The 19151-nt window shown below is 40.8% G+C and overlaps 1 protein-coding gene across 2 annotated transcripts in view; it reads left to right on the forward strand.

The window, feature by feature from the left end:
• The first annotated feature begins 451 nt into the window (after positions 1-451).
• The window catches only part of nadka (NAD kinase a), a 22423-nt gene continuing 3723 nt past the window's right edge, over positions 452-19151 (forward strand). Inside the window, exons 1-11 of one of the 2 annotated variants that reach the window (XM_046056956.1) lie at positions 452-585; positions 1612-1788; positions 6044-6127; positions 12502-12631; positions 13079-13187; positions 14374-14459; positions 14542-14644; positions 14802-14944; positions 16300-16399; positions 18326-18483; positions 18913-19019. In XM_046056956.1, the coding sequence (XP_045912912.1) occupies positions 1637-1788; positions 6044-6127; positions 12502-12631; positions 13079-13187; positions 14374-14459; positions 14542-14644; positions 14802-14944; positions 16300-16399; positions 18326-18483; positions 18913-18999 (1152 nt within the window). In that variant the 5' untranslated portion in view covers positions 452-585; positions 1612-1636 and the 3' untranslated portion in view covers positions 19000-19019. Of the gene's footprint in view, positions 586-1611; positions 1789-6043; positions 6128-12501; positions 12632-13078; positions 13188-14373; positions 14460-14541; positions 14645-14801; positions 14945-16299; positions 16400-18325; positions 18484-18912; positions 19020-19151 lie in introns of those variants that run through there. The other variant, XM_046056957.1, reaches the window with a different exon arrangement.

Raw genomic sequence — 19151 nt, forward strand, 5'->3', positions numbered from 1 at the left:
TGGCGCTATCACACTCTACTAGTTTAATGGTTGGGCAATAAGGTCTTATTGCTGTACGGCCGGATGGACTGCATGTTTGGATGACAACCCGAAGTTTGTCATGTGGCCAAAGTTGGATGACAAACCAAACAAAGTGGGCAACTGGCCCAAGGCCTCAGGTCAGACACCCGGGACAAAAACCTCATCTTTGACCCCAAGCAAGTTATTGTGGCCCTGCAGAGCAGTCACACCACATTCACTCCTATTGCATCATTATTCAACAAACTGGCAAAAGCTCTAATTGCCTCTCTGTGATAACTTCACATGTAGAACTTTTAATAAATAAAATATAAATAACCACCAACCGGAAGGTGGTCTCTCCTGACTCTCCGGTTCGGCGGTTGGTGGGGTCGTCCAACATGACGTCGGCCAGGAGAGAGCCCGTGATTGGTCGTTCAGTATCAGGAAGCGATGAGCTGACTGTTGACATCTCTTGTAAAGTAAGATGGTGTAACATGTCTGATGGGATAATGCCGAGGCTCTGATCCTACGGCAGTGTGCTGCGCTCCACATTTGTGTCATCCCTTGTACCGTTGTGGTTAAAAGGTAGTGTTGGCCGCAGAAGTGGATGATATTAACGTTAAGCTTTGTGTTGAACTGCTAGCTTAGCTCGCTAACTGGCGAAACATTGTCTGAGTTCTCTCACTCTGGATGTTCTACTGTCCGGGTCCGTTATGCTTAGCAGTCATGTGTATGTCGATGTTTGGATGTAGCCAACGCTGATCAATCATTAGATTAGGGAAACTGATCGTTTACAAAGCTAGCTAGTTTAAGTGACAACGAGACTGTTAGCCTCAGCCGTAAGATGATTATTAAACTGTACTGCATAGCTAGCTTTTACCCTGCTCTCTAGCCACCTCACATGATGGAACTCGTAACAACGTTAATGTAACTCATCTGACATAAAGTTCGCAAATGTTGTACTTTAGTAGACTAAACTTTGCTGTTGCTTCATCACAAAAACATGAGAAGCGTTTGTCACAAGGCGAGACAGTTGCTTACACTTAACTTGAGTTTCTCAGTATGTAACATGAATATTGGCTGCACTTTCTTTCAAATTGATATAGACTGAACTTGGAAAGAGTTTCAACCGAACACTATTGTATTTTGTGTAATTTCGGCACGTTATTAAACCGATATTAAAACTTAATATGCAGAAATATGTTCTGCCTGCTGGATTGTATAAATGAATGACTTTTATTTACCTATAATGTGTTTTAAAATAATGCTCTATAATGTGTTTAAAATAATGCTCTATAATGTGTTTAAAATAATGCTCTATAATGTGTTTTAAAATAATGCTCTATAATGTGTTTAAAATAATGCTCTATAATGTGTTTTAAAATAATGCTCTATAATGTGTTTAAAATAATGCTCTATAATGTGTTTAAAATAATGCTCTATAATGTGTTTGCGTTTTTATGGAGCATCAATGAAAAAGCTCTTTTTTTTTTTTTAAATGGAGTTTGGAGCAGATACAAAGGCCGATTGGCTCAGAGCTGTACATCTGTGTAACTAAACTGACTAAAGATTGTGTAACTGTCTACTTTTGATTGAAATGTGCCCTGTCAGTTTACTTGCAGCCTGGCTGTCTGAGATGGACGGTGCAGAGGAGGTGCGAGTGGAAGCTGCCCCATACTGCTGCTCCACCTGTGATGGAGGGGAGGTTGCCGGCCGCAGCCTGGCTCGACGCAACAGGAAGGCCCGCAGCCTGAGCACCTCCTCAGCCAGCAGCTCCTCTGAGTACAGGTTGGTGTTGTACAGTGGCCAACACTTCACACGCCTGTTCTGTTTGCAGCTATAGGTCACACGAATCGTTTTACTAGATTTGTACATGTTATTATTGCCATCCCTGCCTAGACCAGGCATTAAACCAGCTTGTTTTCAGTATTTACTTATCAGATGTATCACACTTGTGTGAACTAATCTTTGAGCAAACATGACAAGATTTGCTGCATTTATTTTTCAGTAATGTTTGGTTAAGGTCTTATCTAGTTTGTCATGTCTGTTCTACATAGTGTGTTGCCTTAAGGATTAAAATTATTTCATTACACCTAACTTGACAAGGCAACAGCAGCAACTCAGAAGCCTGAAACCAGGCCCCTAAAGGAGAGCAACATATGTTCAACTGTTTAACCTGAAAGAACACGTCTAGGTGCGCCCGGTCCGACAACACAATAACCTGACTTAGTTACTGCTATGTGGTGTTGAACAGCTGCTGTTGTTCTAGGTAGCATGAGAAGCAATTTTGAAACAGCCTTGTGACATGATCCGCGTTGCACCACCTCAGACATTTGTGAAATGTGCACGTGTGTGTACAGTCCCTTCAGACACCACAGAAGTTACTTTTGCAACGGCATTGTTGATATGGTTTAGCAACGGCGATGAAACATACATCTCCTTTACTAGGAGAAGTGAAATCTTAGTATGTCCTTAAGGTACCGATCAGGACTGTGCCATTATTGATGAGGAAATGAACAGTCACTCAGAGATTACAGGATGTCCAGGATGTTGAAATACATTACCACAAACAGTTTTATTGAGTTTAGCCTAATTTGGCAGGGGCACTTCTCATTTGACAGAAAAGTGATTTAATTTTGGTAAACAATAGGGGCGTGACTCATAAAAAACAGACATGAGTGAAGTGGCTTCCTTTGGCTGAAAATTGCTTAGAATCTGACTGTGAGTTAAAACCTGGAGTAAAATCAGAGGTAAAGACAAGCTGATTAGAGTTTAACATTGTTAGTTTAACGTTTAACATGGCTGTGTAATCTTTGAGTGATGGATTGGAGGAATTTAATTTCTTTTTGTAAAAAGGAGCCTCCCACAAGCTTTTTACCAACATAACATAATATTCCATGGTTGACTGTCACGTAATGGAACATGTCAAAAGAGAGAAGGAGTTGTAGATAGTAGATTTTAGTCATGCCACACATAGGATTGTAAGACACTGCTACAACACAAAACATTTTTAAAAAATGATTAAGATCTAATTTTGGACTGAAATATTGTTATCCTCTTGATATATTGTGCAGGCTTTCTCTTCTCTCAGATATCTTTCATCAAAAAGCAAAAGGACAAATAACAGTCCCTCCAGAATGATTTTATCAGGATAGCATTTGGGGTAGACTTCAGAAACATTCAGAAATATGACTGGCCCATATAGCTGCCTTTGTAATTGCATTTAAGGTTCTTTATATTCTGGTGCATTGTTTATCCCAGCCCAGAGCAAAATATCGTTAGATTACTTTTTTTCTTCACTAGAGCGGAAACAATTAACCGTGAACTCCATCAACAGAATAATAATGTGCTATTATTTTGATCATTTCAATCATTTTTTCAAAGAAAAATTGTAAAACTGCTTGCGGTTCTTTCTTCGCCTTCTTTCATGTGTTGCAGTGTCAGAGTTTCAAAGGTTGCATTTTTGTGCCGCTGTTGCTGAGTTGGTGAATGTGTAAATTTTAAAGCAGCATTAAAAACATTTTGTCCACTAGTGGGCACAAGATCTCCAAAACAAGCTGACAAGTGGAGTCGTGTTTCTAAACCCCCTACTAATTCCAAAACAATAAGCTACCAAACTGATGATAATTCTTTGTGTTACACCTGTCACATTACACACATTCATATGGTTTAACATTAATATGAAAATATTGATTCATGCAGCTTTAAGGACCTGTTAACAGCAGATGGTGAATTCACAGAAGCAGACTGCTAATAGGATTTGTTGGCTGGGTGATGTGATGCAGCACAAAGGCTTCTGTAGTTTGAGGTAGTCATCTAGTATTGCTCCATCGCAGCTCAAACTACATCCACACCACTACGTGTATTGTTTAAAAACTGAGTTTTAAAACTAAAACGATCTCCGTCCACACAAGCGTTTAGAGTTGATCTCCGTCTATATTAAAGAGGTGGTATTATGCTCATTTTCAGGTTCAAAATCCCATTTAGGGGTTGTACCAGAACAGGTTTACATGGTTTATTTAAAAAAAAAAACCCACCATATTTTTTCTCATACTGCACATTGCTGAACATGCAGTTCCTAGTTAAGGACTACTAGCCAATCAAAAGCAGAGTAGGGGAGTTTCATAGTGGTGAGTTATTAATCTGTAACAAATGTATCTTTCATCCATAAAGTTTTAACTGAGCTCTGTCTCTACATCACAGTAACAACTTTATGTCCACTGACTGCCTGGAGGGTAGCTAGTGTTTGGAAGGAGAGGAGAGGCAGCAGGTGGACGTCTTGTTACTGTGTGCTGCAGCTCAGTGTTTTTCCACCAGTGTTTTTGAGCATTATGATTTTACCATGTGACGTAACGGGGAAAAAAAGGCTGCACATCAATCGAGCTGTTTTCAGGCGGTTCAGAGTTTTCTGTGGGAGATGGGAACTCCCTTTGGGGTGGTTTTTCACTTTGCAAACCTGTTACATGCACAAAAAAAGATGTATAACTCAATAAAGAAGAGTGAAAAAGCCAAAAAGCATAAAATGACCTCTTTAAAACGACTGAAAACGCACATATAGTGACCATTCACGCACACCGGGCATTCGCGTGCCGATGTAAACATGTAGCCGATGGTCTCTGCAGTTGCAGAAGATTTAGTGAAAGAATAAAGTACTACTACAGACGAGGAACCACAACAGAGGTTTTTTTGCATGGACCAACAACGAGGTGGAACTCTTATTGAAACTAACACGGGAGTACAAAGAGAATGTGGCAGAGGAGAACAGACTGGGAGTCATCGCAAAGAAAACACGGCGACATGCACAGTACAAGTTTATAGGTATTATTTGCACAGTGCAAAATATTTTAATAACAATACCAAAACAAAAACACTGTCTGTAGCATCGTGTTTTTGCTTTGCGTGACTGATAAGACAGGAAACCAAATGTGAGTGTGTGCGTCATCGTTTTTAAAGTCCTCTGTTTTTGCCCGTTAGCACTAAAACGAGTCAGCAGCGTTTTCAAACTTCTTTGTTTTAGATTTGCCATTTTCATCTGGACAGGAGGTGCAAACGTGGTAAAAGGTCTCCGTTTTAAAATGAAAACGTAGTAGTGTGGATGTAGCCTCAGTGTCACTGACCTTTCACACCAAAAAACATCATATTTTTTTAAAGGTCCCATTTTGTAGAAAGTGACATGTTCATGTATTTTGGGATTATAAATCAGGTCTAGGTGCTCTGATGTGTCCCAACTGCACTGGCTCAAGTCATTGTGATTAACGGACAGATAGCTTTACTTGTTGTGTTGTCCGTCTTTATATACAGTCTACGGTCAGAGGGTCAGTAGCCTAATGTGGGACCTTTAACATAGTCTAGAAGGACAGGGTGTGCTAGGATTTTTCTACTGATCAGAGAGCAGCCCCGCCTGTGAGTAAACAAAGACTGATGTGTTAATGGTTATTAAAACGTTTGGGATTTATTTCATCATTTACTGAGATGGCATTTATTTTGCCAGTAGGATAGGTATAAGTGTTTGTTTTTTAAACATTTCAGAATGCATTATTACCATATGCCAAGAATTGTTGAAAGTCTTGACACAGTATTGATACCAGACCGCTTGAAGACTGGTGGTTTTTCAGAGCTGGGCCAGCACAAAAATGACCCACAGTGTATGAAATGATTAAACATCAGTTGATGAGTATCCTAAGGCTCAGGCTCTATCTCTAAATGTTTTAATTATTGTGACTCTTCTTCTCTCTTTTCTGTAAAACAGAGAAATGAAAGTGAAAGTGTATTTGATCAGTAATTTTACAAAAAGGTGTTTTTTTGGAAATGTATCAACAAAAAACAAAGGTACAGCATTGAAGAGTAAATCCTGTAAATTATGGAAATGTAACAAAATCCTCCAAAGAAAACTTTACCTTTTTCTTTTTTTACTGGTTAAAAATACTTGAAAGCCGTTGCGTTTTTCCTTAACAAACTGTATAGGCATTTATTTGCATACCTGCCTAGCAGCGGCCTTTGTTGTAACCTGAATGTTTTTTGTCTTTGTCGTCCTCTCTTTCAGGAGGCCTCAGTCACTTCATGGACCAAGTCCTGTGACCACATTCGGCCCAAAGGCATGCATGCTCCAGAATCCACACGCAGTAATGTAAGTCGGACAGAGCAAATGGGTTTTCCATCATAAGGAGTGTTTGAGTCAGTAATGTCAGTTTAGTCTGAGCAACACCAAAAATCATGAAAGCCACTTGCTGTTGCTTGGAGATCTTGTTGGGCCAGTAATGACGCTGATGTTTGGGGTCAGTTTTAACACCGTTAGTATTAAACTTTCTTTGGACCAGCATTGATGTGGCCAGTGCTATTTTAACTACAATGGTTAGCTGTCAGATGGTGTTATTTGTTTAAGCCTTAACAGCACTTTCCTCATACTATATAAAAAAGCGGAGCTTCCAGACATGTTGAAATTTGGCAGAATATAAATATGTTTCAGCTGTACACATGTTTAATATTCTAACATGTCATGTTAAAAAGGTACGGCCTTGAAAAGCAAATGGCTGCCTGTCAGTAATAGTCAATGATAACAAGAAGCTTCCTGCCTGTTGAAAGCCAATGGGATTGTTGCTGCATATAAACAACTATCAACAAGTAAGTTAAACAAATGCGAACTGGCAGTTTTGATACAACACCACGTGAGAGTAAATTCTACCTGCACCTGGAATATACAGCATACCTATATGGTATACTTCTCCTAAACTGTTTGTTTATGAGAAGCTTTTAACCTCATGAGCCCAGTCTTCCCCTTAAATTTCCTAATATCCTCTGGTGTAACCTCTTTATAAAAAAAAAAAAAAAAAAAAAAAAACAGGTATGACACACTCTATGGCAGTTTCACATAGATATTTATTTTTAACGGCTTGTTTCATTGCTTGAGGTGAAATATTAAAGCCAAGGTTGTGTGTGGCTGCGCTCATACATTTCATTGTTGTACTGACATTCTCCATTAATTCAGTATCATAGATTTGGTATCTTTCCCAACCTTGGGTTCTATGGGTTTGCACAGCGCTCGGTAGGTTGTAATTCTGCACCTGCCAAAGGCGACATACTAATAGAGAAGATGTGTTCAAGCATGCACACACTTCTTTTTTTTTTTTCATTTTAAACAGCATGTCTATTTACAAACATGCATCTGTCAAACACACCTTTTTACTGTGATGTGTGAAATTAAAAGGCAGTGACATGTTTTCATCGTTTTGGCTCTACTCCAGCGTTGGATTTTATAAGCCAATAATGACTGAGGTACGGAGTGCAGCAGGACAATAATGCTGAACATTCAGACAAGGCAACCCAGGAATTTATAAGGGCAAACGGGAATGTCCTTGACTAGTCAAGGCAGTCACCTGACCTTAACCTAACTGAAGATGTTTGGACCGGACTGAAAGCAAAAAGCGCATGAAACCTGTAGAGCCGCAGAACATACTTTTTTGGTACCAACTGAAATGTGTCTCTTGCACAGAGAACTAAAAACTTGCTTTGCATGATTCATAATCTTGTTTACTTATTCAAACTGACTTGATGATCATTTTGCCAATTTTAGACTGATTCATTATTTATTTATATTTTATTTTACACATTTATTAGGTCATGTAAAGCTGCGTGTACATGAACTCACTAGCAACATGGGCTTCTTTTGTTAAATGAGAAACCTTGTTTTGTTTGTGTCTGAAAGTAAGGTAAAAAAAAATATGATAGTTTTGGTATTGATACGAAAACTCGGGTATTGTTTTGACATTTTTCTAAAGATACCCAGCGCTAGAAACAAACAAGAAGTAAAGCTGTCTGCAGTAAGCCTGACAGAGCATCATCTGGGTAGATGCCAAGCGTCTGCTGTGTGTTGGAGACTTCAGCCTGTCAGACTGCAAAGGATCTGCACCAGAAATAAAACACGAGAGCTTTGTTTGAGCTGATGATAACTTGTCCAAGGTGTACAATTACTACACTGTTGATCTGATATGCATGTAAACGGCCTCACATTACAGTTGAAAGCTGGCACTTTTGACCTCAGAGTCATTTTAAATCCAATGTGTACTATCGTGTAAGACAAATACAAGAGAGAAATTTGAGATGCTGGAATAAGAAAATAGGAGAACGCTGATTCCTTTGCTGTCAATCAATTATTTGACTCGTCTTTTCAGCCCTAATATAAAGTAATCCAGTACAATAGCCCTGCAATCAACACTACCTTCATAAAACTCCTGACACTCAGTTAAAAAAACAAACAAAAAAAAGATATTATTTGACAGGACAGTGCAGAGTGAGAGAAGAGAGATAGGGGACGACATGCAGCAAAGGGCCACAGGCTGGATTTGTACCCGGGCCGCTGCAGCAAGGACTCACTGAGACTGTGTACGAGAGGTGTTGATTTAGTACATTTGTAAGTCTGGAGATAAAACGCAATACACCTAGCAATACAACACATCGTGTTTCAATATATTATGCAAATCAGTGTGCCAGGACAAATTCACTACAAAACCATATCAGCATCATTATGAAATATCAACAGAAGCTGAGCACTTTACAAAGGTAGCACAGAGCCAACACTGTTGAATAGATCTACTTAATGAGTCGGTAAGCGGACAAATGAGAGACTCTTGATGTTTTCCCTTCAAAGCCTGGTCAGAGTCTTGGCCTCTTGACTCCCTCAGTCACATAAGTGGCTCCCAGCACTGTTTGTTTTAGGCAGCAGTAATTGAATTAGCTTGCTCAAAGCTGTTAGACAGGTTTAAAGTAGCAAAACCAGGAATTCAACCATCTGTATTCCAAAACAAAGGTGAAGCTGTTATACTTTAAGTACAACTAAAGTAGTCACAGTTAAACAGTGAAATTGAAAAGTGACCACTTCATGCGTTCTCTGTGCAAAGGCGTGGATGTGATACTCAAGGTAGGCAGGCACAGCTAGCTTGTTGTTTTTTGTTGTTTTTGCATTAATTGTTGGAGCTGTCAATGCTCCCCTGAAGCCCTAAACACACCCTGAAACGAAATGCAACAATATGACCCAAGGGGTTGTTTTAGAGCCAGCCTTGTCAGTACACTGTGTTCTATTACTCTTCTGACAAGCCAGAGACACACGTGTACTGTGGTTTACCACTGAATGTACACAGAACACTGATGTCACGTGTATGTGTGCATGTTTATCATCCTGTAAAATGTTGAGTCTAGCCTTCCAACTCATTAAATATGATCTGTTTAGTTAATAAAGCTCTTGCTTTGTCACCGTTATCAAAATGTTACCATGAAAAAGATGATGTCAACCCTGATGTACACTTTTCCCAAATCAGGAAGCATTTGTAGAGGTTTCTTTGTTTTTGTGGTCTGAAACATTTGCTCATATACAGTAACAGAGCTTTGTTATGTTGAAGTTCTTATGGGGACTGTGGGGGACATTGTCTTCACATAATGCATGATTGTGTAATTTACCCACATATCCCTGTCACTGAATTTCACCCTGGACTTCCCCTTGCTGCATGTCACCAGGCCACACGGTCTCTTCTTGAAAATGGGTCATAAACTCAAAAGGTCACTCTTCTGGTTAGATAATCAGTTTACTTATTCATAAAAGGTGCGGTTTTGACTTTGTTTCCTTTTAATTAACTGGAGGATATCAAGCTTTTTTTTTTAAAGTAATAAATGTCATAAGGTGTGTTTTTTTTCATGTAGCATCTATTCTTATTTTAAATAATGCAAGTGGTTGAAAATGAATTCTTTAAATAAAGAAGGATGATTGTGAACAGTAGATATATTAGTTTTAGGAATAGTCTCATTGTTCTGTTTCAGTAAATCACACCTGTTCAACAAGGAAAAGCCCTTCCCTGAAATGGGCGTGTTCAGCACAGCAGAGTGGGTGGGGGCTGAGATGAAGTCAACCTTTTAAGATGAGTGAGCGCTTTAGTTCAGCTGCAGAATGAACCAGGAAGGTTTAGTGTTAAGTCCTCAGTGGGCCAAATATAGCCTCAGTGAATCTAGCTCGGGGGGTTGTTAGCTGATCCTACAGCCCGACCACAGCACATGGAGAGCCTCGCTCAGCCTCTCAGAGAGCCGGTGGCTGACTCACAGCTCGCCCGCAAGAAGTGACCTGACTCAGTCGCTCCACCTGCTGTACAATGTGGAGCATTCGAAGAAGTTGTTAGAGGTTGTAATGAGTTGATTTGCCGGCGCAGGCCAGCGGGACGACCGAGTCCCGTTCTCCAGCTGAGTCAGCCTGAAGCAGCATCCTTGTTAGATGTGTACAGCTATGAAGTTCAAACAGCGCACACTGCAGGACGTCCCTGACAAGGAGAACAAAGTGTGGAAATGGTGAGAGGGGGTGGGGGTGTATATTTGGTATAGTTGTAGTACTTTTAGTCATACCATGTCATGTCGAAGTTGTAACACTTTGGAAGTAGCAGTGTGTTGTGGACAGAGTGGGGTTGCTGAATTGAAAGGGGAAGGCCAGGGTGTGGATGCTTTGAGGTGATCAGAGCAGAAACTGTTCATGAATAGATCACAGCTCCTCTCCACTTGAAATGCTAATGAATTTTTTGCTCTGTGCCCAGTACTCTCATTTGAAACCAGGCCTGCTTCAGGTTCAGTTTCATATTTGTACTCGTCCATGGTTGGTTTCATCAGGTTCATGTTATTTAGGTGATCTTGAGATGTTTGTCTCTTTAACTGTGGTTTAGATAGACACAAGAACCTGTACAGTACAACGCTATCTGATACTAGTAATTACTTCCTCTGTAAATATTCTGTGGCAATTTTAAAGCTTTAGTTTGTTGTGTTTTTGTATTTAATCGCATCATATTGTTTGGTGTTTTTGAGTGGACTGAAACAGGAACAGGATATGTTATAATAATGCTGCTTTATTATGTTATTTGTTAGGACTGAAGAGTTTTGTGTGGGGGGAGGAGGAGGAGGAGGAGTTGATTTTAGTGGATGTAATGTGTGTGTTGTTCTGGCAGAGTCCTCAGGTGGGGAGGGGAGTGTCATTATATAGCCTAAGGGAAAAAGCAGGATGGCTTCCTGTGACTGCAGTTTCAAAGTAATTCCATTGACTGTAACTCTGATTGCTGCCTGTTCGTGAACAGAGTTGATTGTTATTCTGAGAACGTGTCTGTTTAGTTTGATATTTATTTTTGACTGAAACCGTGTTAGATAGTAGACCACATGTGTGGCGGGGGTTGACACGCTGCTTCTGCTGCAGTCTGTTAGGCCGAGTAAAGATATCAGAGCCCCAAATATATTTGACTGATGAAGTCTCCAGTGTTATTCTGCTGTCACAAGATAATTGAACATGTTCTCAGTTCTCATCTATTGAATATAACCCTCCTGCTTTCCAACATTTGTTAATGAACTGTTCACACAACTTAACTGAAACACAATTATTCAATTTTACTGATATAATTAAATTAAGTGATATTGTTTGTTCCTTTGAGCAGATGCAAATGTCCTGATTTGGTCTCAGTCACGTCCACTGACTGGTTGTAACTAGGCTTGAAACTGCCATTCTCCACATTTGATTGCCGTAAATGTCATCCTGTGATACTGATGCTAATTTACAAGCCGTTTTGAAACAGCCATAATAGTTGTGAAGTACAGTATTGAAAGTGTTTAGCCTGCTAGAACTAACCATTTCAATCAATTTTAAATGTGTTTGATCGCATGACTCCAATTGGGCGGTTTACCTTTGAATAGATTTTACATATCCTAAATGTGTTCAGTTCAATCATGAGCCATTTCCTGAAATTTAATAGAGGAAATAATGACATGTGGTACAGTAGGAGGTTTTATAACATAGCTGCCACTGTCAACAAAGGATTTGAAAGTCCACTACTTATGTAATGATGACTTATTTCTTCAACTCTAGGCTAATGATTCATCAAACACTGTTAATGTGACATACATGCAGCAGTACTACCTGTTATTGGGCTAAAATAGAGCTGAAGTATTCATGCATGCTCAGGTCTTATTAAGCATTCATTAAATGGTTGCTTCAAAGCTGTAATCTCAAAAAGAAATTCTTGTTCAAGAACTAGACTCAGCCTGTTGTACAATCAGTAATTGCCTAATCTGGATGACAGAGCTGTGAGGAGAGACGCCAACAGACTTTGGTTTTATTAAATAATTCTAGACGTGGACCCCTTGGCTATTTCCAGTTTTAACTTGTACCTATTTTCCATATGATTTGGATTTGTTTCAGCCCCGGGGAGTTCAGAGGTTCACGCCTCCTGTTAGTTTAGTCATTAGTTGGTGTTTTTGTGTCCTCACATCTTGTGGCTCTCCTGCCATCTCAGAAAGCGGGTTGGTGTTAATTGGATAGGTAGTAAGCAGCTCTGGTTATGATGAACATTAGGATGCTTATGACAGATAGTTAGAGATCTTACATCAGCCAGGACCTAAAGCTCGGGGCTCAGGTCTGTGATGATGTAAGTGAGAATCCTTATCAAGTGACTGAGGAGTCTCCTGAGGTGAAAGTTGCGTTTGTGTGTTCAGGCACATCCAGGACCCCGCCAGCCAGAGACTGACATGGAACAAGCCACCAAAAAGTGTCCTTGTCATCAAGAAGATACGAGATGCCAGTCTGCTTGAGCCTTTCAAGGAGCTATGCATATTCCTCACTGAGGTATGACCACATGTTCGCTGACGCCACAAAGTGTGTTGGGCCGGCCTTTTAACGATGAACATAATTGAGTGTTTGTGGGCGGGAAGCTGGTGAGGGATCGGTGCAAAACCACTTTATGTGTTGTCGTCTTTCAAGTCCTCGCTGTCAAATAAAACAGAACAGTAAGAAACATGTTGATTTTGATGAACTTGTGACCTTTCCATTAGTGTCATAATACAAATTCCAAATTTTTAATTATTAAATGAGACATTCATAGTAAAACAGTATTTTCTTTGCTGCCACCATGAGGGTACACTTTGCCTACTCTTATGTAATTATTCTTAATTATTAAATCTACCTGGACAATGTAATCTGTGAAAATAACGGCCCTCTTGTTAGCATAGATATGCTTTTATTTTATATTATGTTGTGGCTGTTGCTAATTGGTGTTTTGTTTGTTTGTTGTAGGTAAAAAACATGATAGTTTATGTAGAAAACAAAGTTCTGGAGGACACAGCCATATCAGGCGATGAAAACTTTGGGACCATTACCAAGAAATTCTGCACTTTCAGAGAAGGTAAACTAACCAAATCCATTTATGGTTTGTTCTTTGATTATTCCATTTCAAAACCAAATCTGAAAAACCAAAAAAGTTTTTTTTTTTTTTGTGTGTGTTTTAAAACCAAAACGGAAAAACAAAGGAACTGCATTTTGTTCTATATTTGACCTGTGTATGTATCCCTAAAAGCTGTTCTCACTCCACGACTCTTCATATATGGACGCATAGTCAACGCCCATCTGCGTCGTTTTGTAACGCACTGGGGATCCATATAGCGTCATAGGTCAGCGCAGTGGGGGAAGCCCTGTAGCGTCAGTTTGTGACGGCAGGTATATGATATTTAACCATGAAAATATGGTTTGTGATATTTTGGGGGGGTCTCTAAACTATTGACAGTTGCCCACTGCTATTTTTGCCATTCATTTCTATTTTTCTGTATCATCATGGAACATGCGTAAATCTGAAGCGTCGGACATCCAGCCAGAGGGAATGATCACCGCTCCCTCTCCGGTAGACCGACTATGGGTTGTGTTGCCAGTGGAACCGGCGCACTGGACGGTCAGTGGTCGTTCCCTCTGGCTGGATGACGTCTGACGCTCCTGACTTTACGCATAACCTAATCCATGTGTTACTGCAGCTGGAGGCTCTCTGCAACTTTCTACATTCTTCCATCTCAGAACAAAATAAAGGTCAGGTGGAAACAGTGTAGAGAGGCTGAACGAAAATTACCCGAATATTTTAATCCGTGTATGATTCAGTAATATACAGCTCGCTGAACTAACTACTAACAGTCGATGTTTGCTGTGTACCATTGGATGTACTGACAACTATTAATCTGATACTGAAGAAATCTTCCCGTCCCAGTTGCTAGTGAGTTACAAACTGAACGGTGAGCCTCCTGTTTTATTAACTAAAAACCCACTTATGTTGATGTTCAAGCTCATCTCAGTTACATTTAATCAGGCACCGACCAAGTGTATCTGCTGCAGGTTTATCAAGTGGAACACAAATCGGACACATTAAATATCAAAATCAATTTTTTTCCGTTTTTTCCGTTTACAACAGAAAACCCCAAAATACCCCAACTTGATCTTTTAGGTTTTCCGATTCATTTTTGCTATGATTGTATTGACACTATATATAAAACATCAGTTAGGATCTTGGATAAGAGATTTAAAAGGTTTATTGTCTTTATATTTCTAAGATCTCGATGACATCTCCAATCGCGTAGACTTCATCATTTGTCTTGGTGGAGACGGGACTTTGCTGTATGCATCTTCGCTCTTCCAGGTATTCAGCCAGCTGTTCCCACAGTTACTTCAAAAACAGCCTTCGGATGTTCTGGTATGACAATCCTTCTCCTTATTTGTAGGAGAGCGTTCCACCGGTTATGGCCTTCCACCTGGGCTCCCTGGGCTTCTTGACGCCTTTTAAATTTGACACCTACCAGTCTCAGGTCACCCAAGTTATTGAAGGTACTGAATGTTCCCTGTCTGTCAGCCTTGGTCTTTTTTTTTTCTTTTCTTTTTTACAGCAAAACAAATTCCTGTTCTGTTTGCAAAGCTTATGTTGTGCTCCAGTTTTTATTGACGAGAGAAATGTCATATATTTCTATTTATCTATTGCATGTAGGTAATGCTGCCATCGTCCTGCGAAGTCGCTTGAAAGTCCGGGTGCTAAAAGAGAACAGGGAGAAGAAGGCCAGAGTGGACGAAAAGGGCATCATCCTGACTAATGGGGACATCGAAAGTAGCCGGAAAGCCACGCAGTATCAGGTACTATCTGCACCTTCAACTAGTACTTTTCTATCTCTTGGTAGTGAGAAAAACATTTGCGCTTTTGTCAGAATTACTGTTCACACTCTCCTTGCTGAGATGTAAATAGTACAACTCGATGTTTCTTTCCCTGAATGTGAATGATTGTTCTGGTGATCAGTTCATGTTGGGTTGTTTAGACACCACAGGCTTATTACATAACAAAGGGGATGTTCGGGGCTCACCAGAGCCAGCCATAACTATAAGAAGACCTATTTTATTAAATTATTATTATTACACACACAACAACACACGGAGAGATGTCAGAGTGAGGGGGCTGCCACTCAGTGCGGTGCCCCGAGCAGTTGGGGGTGCAGGGGCTTGCTCAAGGCCTCCTTCGGCCCAGGAGGTGAACTGGCACCTCTCCAGCTACCAGTCCACGCTCCTCAACTCCGAGCTGGACTCGAACTGCGACCCTCCGGTTCCTAGCCTAATCCTTACGGACTGAGCCACTGCAGGGAGCCGGTGCAGAGAAGCTAATTTAGGATTACACGTGCTGCTTAAGACTTAAGACTTAAGGGACTTGTTTGGACAACCTGATGATAAGGAATTGCAATAATTCAGCCTAGAAGTAGCAAATGCATGGACTAGTTTTTGAGACAGGATGTGCAAGATTTTTGCCATGTTACATAGGTGAAGAAAGGCAGTCCTTGAAGTTTGTTTTATGTAGGAGTTAAAGGACATGTCCTTAACAAAGATACTCCGAAGTACGTGGTGCTGGAGGTCAGGGCATTGCCATCTAGAGTAAATATCTTTAGATACTGTGTCTCGCAGGAGTTTGGGGCCAAGTACAATATCTTCAGTTTTGTCTGAGTTTGACATCAGAAAGTTGCAGGTCATCCAGGTTTTCATGTCCTTGAGGCAGGCTTGAAGTTTAGCTAAATGATTGGCTCTGTTTCTCCAAAAGGATACCAAATGCACATAAAAAATTTGAAAACAAAAATATAAATAAACTGCTAACAGCCAATTCTTTTAGGGAAACAATATAACATTTTTTATTAATTAGCTGCAGGTCACAGTTCCGCTGCAGCTTCAGGCCACACTGTAAATAGATCAAATCGACTCACCCACGTGGTGTCATCATAATGACTCAGCGGTCCACATGAACAGTCATCTGCTCCAAATGAAGAAATGTACAGTAGCTCTGACTGCACATATGAGGTTAAGGGTCTCTGACAAGTATTTCCACAGTCACAACTCCCATGATGGGCGATGTGTCTTGTCTAGTGTCGACCAGTGTTATCATGTGAAGTAGTGTCGATACAGGTGGCAACCTGCAAAAACGTGTGAATGTGTTTTGCCTCTGTGTGTTTCAGGTACTGAACGAGGTGGTGGTGGACAGAGGACCCTCGTCCTATATCTCCAATGTTGACCTCTTCCTGGATGGACACCTCATTACCACAGTGCAGGGAGATGGTGAGTGGGCAGATAATCTGCCTTGATGTTCAGTGGGCTGGGAAAGTGTAAATGCTTGCATGGGATCAGTCTAGTTTGCACGGTACAACCTCCATTCAACAAGTCCGGAGTGCTGACACATGGATAACATCAGTGTTGATAAGGCAGCCAAGCATGCACTTTCACTTGCAGGGCTGAGTGGTATTCCTCCACTCTGAGGGAAATCTGTCAGACAGCCCAAACAAGGCGGCCTGTGGATAGGGCAAAGTTTAGTCGCTGCACCTGCTGGCTGGCCTTCAGCAAACATTTCCATTGTATTAGAGAGGGCGTTCATTCAAAATACAATATATATATCCAGAAAAGTTGTAGCTTGATATCACAGCAAAAATCTCTAAAAGATAGAAACATTTTTAAATATGAGTCAAACATATCCTGTCATGTCCCTTGAGTGTCTTTGGCCGGCTCAGAGAAACTGCAGGATGCATGAGGTTCATGTAGCTTAACAGTTGCACCAAACATTGCGAACACAATCAAAACGGCATGTAACAAATTAACTCACATGGGGCCTGAAATTGTGTGTGCATTCTAAAATATTGCACTTGCAATGTTAGTACCTGTTATGGGTGATTTACTAAGAATTATTGCGTAGATGACAACAGGAGCAAACACAATGGAGGTGGCAGTATTTAAATGAGGGTTTTGCGTGTTTTAATGGTTTCCCGCTACGGAGAGTCGGGAAGGAAAGCAGCCACTGCGTAAAAACCTTGGTTTGTTTCGTTCAGTGTGTCCCGAAGATGTGGAAATTATCTGTACCTGCCCATCCTGCCTGAGATTGCACAAAGTACTTGGAACAGCACACCTGACAAACTGCTTTGGGAAACCCCAGCAGAAACAGCTACAGCATGCTGGAATGACCCAGACGCGAGGAAATGCCAGCAGATTGTGCTTCATCCAGCCAGAGGGAACGATCACCGACCGTCCACACCGTGCCCGATCGCTCCGTCCCTGGCCCTGCACACACCCTCTCCGATACCTACAACGGGCTATTACGAACGGCGCGCTGTGAACAGTTGGTGATCGTTCCCTCTGGCTGGAGGAATTTTACGCGTGATCCATGCACTACTGCAGCTGGGGGCTCTCCGCAGCGCCACACAACTTTCTAAACTCTAATCTCTGCAACACTCTGCACCTTCCTTTCAAACATATTAAATCCAGATGCTGCTGCACTCACATGAAATTGCTTGTAGGCTTGTTTAGATCACGTTGCGTGTAGTAAATAAATGTATTTGCATGTTACCCTCCCGTTACTTTGCACAATAAAATTGAAACGCCCCAAATTGCATATTCATTAAGGCAAAAGTAGTAAATGAACAACAGGTGCTGTCTTGCACTTTTGACAGACGTCATTCTGCGTGCACACCGTTCAATAAGATCAGCTTACGTGCTAATTTGCTGGTGATATCAAGTTTGCACACGTTTTTACTCACGCAAACCTTTAGTAAATCAGGCCCATGGTGTGTTAACTTACTGACCTACTTAAAAGTACATATATACAAAAGATTTAATGGTCCTGCACACCCCTGTCACCCAAGGCCAGATTCTTCTTAAATGGGGTATAATAGTCCTATCATAGCATTGCTTTTTTGCTATTTTCTGTTTCCGGCTTCTCTAATGTGAGGATTTGCTGCTTTTCTCACAGACAAAGCAATCAGTATTAATTGAAATGATAATGAAAACATTTTTTAGATGCAGCCCTAGTCTAAATATTCTCCAAAGGTTTCTTACCCTGTTTTTAAGTCAATTGAAATTTGTGGAAATGATGCTTTTATTGTGAAGGAAGACTTACAGGAATTCCTCAAGTGGCTGTAGGAGAAAGTTACTCTGTCACCTAACGAGGCACAGTATTTGTGCTGCCTTGTACTTCACTGTGTCTCCATGTCTCCTCAGGCGTGATAGTATCTACACCTACAGGAAGCACAGCGTATGCAGTGGCAGCAGGAGCGTCCATGATCCATCCCAACGTCCCAGCCATCATGATCACCCCCATCTGCCCACACTCGCTCTCCTTCAGACCCATCGTGGTGCCTGCCGGGGTGGAGCTCAAGGTAATAACACTGACCGTTAGTCTTTCAACAAAGTGGTTTGGTTTGCACCGACATCAGAAGTCAAGGCCTTCGCTAAATCTGATGCAGATGAGTTCACAAACACGTTTCTCTTAAGCATGCTGTCTTCCTTCTCAATTCATTTGTCACATGCAAGAGCTACTACAACAACTGTACCTATTAACGAGCTCTTAAGTTGTGTTTGGTTTAAGTCAAATATTATTTTAATTATTTTGAGTATGTTTGTCCAAAGAGTTTTACAGACTAAAACCCCAAGTGAGAGAATTAAATGAAACTGACATTGGATTTAAGAATAAGTAAACCTCATTTCAATTAACAACTGTGTAGAATGACAAATAAATGTATGTTGAACCTTAAAAGAACACTGTTCTTTTTGTGACTTTTCTGCATTGTTTGCTTGTCGTTTTCCAGATAATGCTGTCGCGTGATGCCAGAAACACAGCCTGGGTGTCATTTGATGGAAGAAAGAGACAAGAGATCTGCCACGGAGACAGGTAAGTCCACATACCGAGCTGGTCATTACACCTCAGCCACAGAGACAGTAAGAGTGAAGCTCAGTAAATGAAGCAAAACAGTCCGCAGCTTCAGTTATGGATAATACCTTTAACTCCCCAGCAGCTGCCTCAACACTTACGGGCTTTGTTATGTAA

The sequence above is a fragment of the Micropterus dolomieu genome, linkage group LG08 (assembly GCF_021292245.1).
Source record: "Micropterus dolomieu isolate WLL.071019.BEF.003 ecotype Adirondacks linkage group LG08, ASM2129224v1, whole genome shotgun sequence".
NCBI classification, from domain to species: Eukaryota; Metazoa; Chordata; class Actinopteri; order Centrarchiformes; family Centrarchidae; genus Micropterus; species Micropterus dolomieu.